General features: G+C 38.6%; 1 protein-coding gene across 1 annotated transcript in view; it reads right to left on the reverse strand.

The window, feature by feature from the left end:
- The window catches only part of LOC107563220 (centriolar coiled-coil protein of 110 kDa-like), an 8,727-nt gene extending 4,457 nt beyond the window's left edge, over nt 1-4,270 (reverse strand). The window contains 5 exon segments of the mRNA XM_016248032.1: nt 97-328; nt 616-737; nt 1,816-2,845; nt 3,470-3,598; nt 4,094-4,270. Of these exon segments, the coding sequence (XP_016103518.1) occupies nt 97-328; nt 616-737; nt 1,816-2,845; nt 3,470-3,598; nt 4,094-4,240 (1,660 nt within the window). The 5' untranslated portion in view covers nt 4,241-4,270.
- Between the last annotated feature and the right edge of the window lie 1,760 nt (nt 4,271-6,030).

Genomic DNA, 6,030 nt, shown 5'->3' on the forward strand with positions numbered 1-6,030 from the left:
AAAATTATGACAGAATCTTCATTTTTGGCTGAACTATTCCTTAAAAGCATGCTTTTAATATATACCAACATATTTACATCCATAAATCAACTAAACGTCCATTTAAACATAGTGGTAGCAAATTTAAGACATTAATCATGGGCTGAAATAATGAAATAATACCAATGGTTGGCACAGGGTGTCTTGGTGATCTGTCTCCTGGGCTTAAAGAGCACATGGGGCTCAGTATAGGGTAACGTTCACCAGCCCTTAATTCACACCCGTCCTCGCCTGCTACAGGACTCAGACCACCCTGACCCCTCAGTCTCCTGACCCACTCCTCCGACTCCTGAGTGAGGAACAAACTAATGTCAGAATATGCAATAGACTTAATGATGCATATCAAAGCCCAGGGCACAGTCTGGCCCAAACCCAAGTCAAACTTTCGTCCAGAGAAATGTTGATTATGAGTATATTTATTCATATTTCACCACCAATATTTGTGTGTGTGTTATTCCAGTTGATGCATAGCAGATGTGAGTGACCGGGTTATGATGCGGTCTTGAAAGGTAGCTGCCTACGTAGATAGTAAACATGTGGCAGGTCACAAAGGTTTGGAACAGAGCCAGTGCTGACCTGACTGAGGTGCAGTTGCTCTCTCTCTTGCTCTGCCATCAGACATGACATCCGGAAAGCATAATCGTCCTCCAGAGACCTCTGCATGTCTTCTAGAGCGTGGACTTGCCATTGCATCTCATCTTAGGAAAAGACATACACAATTGAAAGGATACTTTATCAAAGAATGCTGAAAATCTGATCTTTATACTCAAATTAACATTCATAAGTGTTTTTTGAGGTACCATTGATTAACTCTTTTAATCAAGAATCATTTGTAGCCATATTGGGTTCTTGAGTTGCTATATGGTTCTTCCTTTCATGGTTCAATAAGTTCTTGATGTGACATTATTGGTTATTTATATTAGTGTTTTGGTTTCTGAGTTCTTTAGAAAAGGGAAAACAGAGAAAGCTAGTTTTATCATTATTATTATTATAGAAGCACTCTACAAAAAAAGAAGTATTGATCATATCACAATTCAGTATTTTTTGAAAGATATTAATACGTCAGAGAGGAGACATTAAATGAATCAAATGTGACAGTAGAGATATTTATAATGTTACAAAAGATTTCTATTTCAAATAAGTGTTGTTCGTTTGAACTTATTTATTAAAACCTTTAAAAATGTATCACGTTTCCACCAAATATTAAGCAATGACTGTTTTCAACACTAAGAAATATTTCTTGAGCAGCAGATCAGCATATTAGAATGATGTCTGAAGGGTCATGTGACACTGAAGACTGGAGTAATGATGCTGAAAATCACAGGAATAAATTACATTTTAAAATACATTCAACTAGAAAACTGTTATTTTAATATTTCACAATATTAATGTTTTTATATTTGTATTTTTGATCAAATAAATGCAGCCTTGGTGAGCATAAGAGACTTCTTTCCAAAATACGTAAAAAAAAAAAACTCTTTTAAAACCTTACCAACCCCAGACTTTTAAATGGTAGTGTGTATGAAAATATTTTATATATATTTTAATCATTTGTTTTCATTTATTAAAATGACCTCATAAATGCCAAATTATTTAAGTTTCTAAAAAAATTATATATTTTAAGAAGACGGTCCTTTGCAAGGGGATCATCATATTTTGGGGTTCTTGGCATTATGATGATGACTATTTCCTAAAAAGCTAGAATGAAAAGTTATTTTAGGAAACTCATTTTGGTTCTTGGTTCTTCAGTAGCGTATTAATTTGCTTTGTTCTTACCTGTTCTCCTTTCTTTCAGAGCTGTGAAAATAACACTGTTTCTTTCGGTCTCAAAAGGTAGTTTGGCACAAGAAGGAGAGTCCGGGGTGATTCCGGACCCCATAAATGCTGCTACGGGACTGTCCCGTGTGAAAGTCTTGTTCATCGGTGAAGGAGGAGACAGTCGAGTGGGCGTTCTCGCAGTGACCCCGGCCATAAACTGAGGCATTCTCTCCTGGCTCCGGTCTATGACTGGACTCTGATGACGTGAGGACAGATGGCTATCCAGCGTGTGGCATCTCCTTCGAAACAGAGGGCTTGTGAGCTCAGGATCCACTGGAGAAGTTTCTAATCGTCCCACGGTCTCGTTCAACCCGGAGTAATCATCATATCCACCCATACTCACATTTTCCACTCCGAGTAGCATCCTTTCCTGCGTCGCAATTGTTTTGACTTCCTGTGGCATTGCGTGCGCTGTAATGTTCAGTTGGTTGGGGTTTTCAGGGAAAGAAAAGAAGATGCTGCCAGTAGAAATGGGACGAGGACGTCCGCGGTGGGGTCTGGCATTTAAACTGGCACCAGGTTCTGGGCTTGTCAGGTTACCGGGAGAGGTTTGGTTTGGTGAGGAAATATAAAAGGGTAAACCAGATGCAGTCCCATCCAAAGAACTGCCATGTTCTTTATCCGATGGGCTTTCAGAGAGTATCCTGCTTGGATCAACCATTTTGTTGCTGATGACCTTCGACCCCTGTTTACCTTGCTCTTTTTGGATGAATTCACGTGATTTCTTCAGTAGGTTCCGCAGACAAACTCCTTCTGTTTCAGTTTCCTCTTGCATTTGTTTTTCTTCTGCAGACGTTTCTCTCATCACAGCAGGCAGCTCAGCTGAAGGGCTCACTGGTTGCTTGCTAGAGAAAATGTACGGCTCTGTGGCCCCAGTAGGTGTAAGATTTGCAGTATCAAGTACTGTAAAACCATTCCTGTAGTCTGTTTTTGTTGACGGGGACAGGCACTGCTCTGAAAGCTTTGGCACGTCCAATATTTTTGGTGCCTATAATGCAAGTGCAACAAGATATGAAAGTAAATATGCAACAAATGATAGTAAATAAGCTATATATATATGACCCTGGAGCACAAAACCAGTCTTAAGTCGCTGGGGTATATTTGTAGCAATAGCCAAAAATACATTGTATGGGTCAAAATTATTGATTTTTCTTTTATGCCAAAAAATCATTTTATGACACAATCATGTTCCATAAAGATATTTTGTAAATTTCCTACTGTAAATATATCAAAACTTAATTTTTGATTAGTAATGTGCATTGCTAAGAACTTCATTTGGACAACTTTAAAGGCTAATCTCAATTTTGAAAAATTGACCCTCATGACTGGTCCAGGGTCACATGTGGTACAAAGTTTGAAATATTTTTTAAGTCCATATATTCTCACCAAATCTGCATTTGATCGAATACAGTAAACAGTACTGTGAATATACTGTGCATATAATGGAATGTTATGTTTAATATCTGGATTAAAAACAATAAAACCATAAAAGGATAAAAGGATAAACATTAAAATATGCATATAGGGGTAAAAGTTACAAAACACTTGAAAAAAGAAATAAGTCCCTAGGACATAAAAGTGCCCATAATTGAAGAAACACTAATCGTCTTACCTTATCAGTCCAAAGAATGGTCTGAATCTGATTGAGGAGTTTTTTGTTGTAATGAACCTGTTTCTCGGCCTCCACTTGTTTTGCTCTTTTCCTGTATTCAACCATCTCCCTTCTTTGTTTCTCACTTAGCTGGAAAAACACAATACCAAAAAAAAATAATAATAATAATTAGACAACTGAAAATAACAGACAATGTTCTGCTGATTTTGAAGACGCAAGTCGAACTTAAATATTATTATTATTAATAATGTTTCATTGCTATATTTTTTAGTTTAAAAGAGTTTAAAGTTTATCATCACAAAGAAAATCAATTGTCAACAATTCTGACTGAGGCCTTACATGAAAAATGTTGGTGGTCACACTGTGTAACATTCAACTATATGACACATAATTCATAAAACTACACTCTCAGAAAAAAGGTACAGAGTTGTCACCGGGGCAGAACCCTGAGGTACAAAAGCCAAAAGGTACATCTTTGTACATTACTTCCTCCTAAATGGTACATATTAGTAATTCAAAAGTAAATTGTATGTACCTTTTTTCTGAGAGTCTACAGCATTGCAGACTACATTTCTGACCCCCTTGTTGTTTTGTAAAATATCACTTATCATGTGTTGTACTCACAACAGGAGACAAAAGCGGCCTGCCATGAAAGCAGATGAGCGAGTGCGCCACCCCTCGATCAGGTGCGGTACTGCAGCTCTTCTCGCGCATCATTTCCGACTGCAGTTCATACAGAATGCGTGCGCAGAAATCCTCATAGCTGTCCATGTTTTCTCTACAGCGCTCTCACAGCTGGAGTAGCCTAAATATTGAAACGCGAGTGTTTGATATAGGCTAAAATAGAAGCACGTTGCCGTTCTTATTCTGTTGCAGATTGGACTTTCACATGTTTGCTAACAATGCAGGATTTTATAGGCTATTCATATTTTAAACAAACTAGCCTATTATTATGTCAAAGCTGTAGATAATAAATGGCTCCGCATTCCACTGCTCTTTTATCTGTAAAGATGTATTTGCTATTAACAGATAACCGTGCACAGATGTTAAAATCTTGAGTAGTAGTTGCTAAATAAAGTCATGCAATATCACCAAGAGACCCATAAATCTGATCATGCATTTCATTGTGTTGCTGTAGTTTACTTTAACCTTTAAACTGTGTGAACGTTTGCATTACAGTTTCACTTGTAGACTGTGAGATCTGCATTTCAAGAATTGTTTGGGAGGCCGTAATTAATTTTTTGGGTTGCAGTTGTGTATCTGCTTTATATTCAAAATGATTGCAGTGCATTTGTGTTCCTTGGCACAATTTGACCACATTTGTAATGTTTCGCATCTGAATTTGTCTTTGGGCATCTTTAAAGTGTAACAGTGTTTTTGCTATTTTCCCTGTTGCTGTATTAACATTAAGTGTCACGGGTTGGGTTTGTGAAAAGAGAAGTGGATTGTTTTTGGAGTGTGGTGTGATGATTTACTGATTGTTATGGACATTGTGGGCCAAAACTAGAGAAAAATCAATTCTGTTTGAGTCAGCTTTGCAATTGCTTTGCCTAATATTGCAAGGCGTGTGGTTTTCGTTTTTTTGATTTCTTTTTTATTTTTTTCTTGTCTCTCTGTGTGTGTGTGTGTGTGTGTGTGTGTGTGTGTGTGTAATAGCTGCTTTTAAACTTTGGCACAATGGATTGGCAAAGAAGAATTTGATGAATTAAAGGGGTCATATGATGCGATTTCAATTTTTCCTTTCTCTTTGGAGTGTTACAAGCTCTTGGTGCATAAAGAAGATCTGTAAAGTTGCAAAGACTAAAGTCTCAAATCCAAAGAGATATTCTTTATAAAAGTTAAGAGTCAGCCATGCCTACCTAAAACGGCTCGTTCTAACACGCCCCCACATATCTACGTCACAATGTGGGAAGATTTGCATAACCCCGCCCAAATGTTCATGCAAAGAAAGAAGGCGTGACTTTTATTCTCGCTGTAGTATTGTTGCTGCCGCCGCCGCCATGTCGTGAAGACGCTGTGTGTTTCGTTGTGAAAGTGAAACTACTTTGGTTGGCCTTCCAAAAAAGGACGATATGCGCTTCGTCATGCCTAGAGCTGATCCGTGCTGGTCGCTGAGGGAATACATCAACTTTCACCGTGGACAAAGCGGAGTCCAGCCCGCCTCAGCTCACTCTATCCCGGCCTCAGCGCACGCTAAGCCAGGGCTTCCCCTCACGCTAGGCCACTGTGTTTTTTGTCGCCACTGATGATTCAAACGCGAGCTTTGGGCAGTAGAGTAGCACTTGTTGTTTGTCATTTCTCCGATCACAAATGCAGACAGTTTTATGTTTACGTGGCGCGATGCAATGCAACGCAACGTGTAAAAAGACAGTATAAGTCATTATAATCAGTAATTATGTCCCCACTGGATGCAACAAATGCCTCGTTTGTAATGGGTTTTAATGTTCATGTCTCGTTGCTCCGACCGGACCGGACACAATATGGTAAGGGGCATAACATTTCCGTCTCATGCTTGAGGTATTCGGCCAATCACAACGCACTGGATAGCTGGCCAATCAGAG

Source organism: Sinocyclocheilus grahami, unplaced genomic scaffold, assembly GCF_001515645.1.
Source record: "Sinocyclocheilus grahami isolate Dianchi unplaced genomic scaffold, SAMN03320097.WGS_v1.1 scaffold863.1, whole genome shotgun sequence".
Taxonomy (NCBI): domain Eukaryota; kingdom Metazoa; phylum Chordata; class Actinopteri; order Cypriniformes; family Cyprinidae; genus Sinocyclocheilus; species Sinocyclocheilus grahami.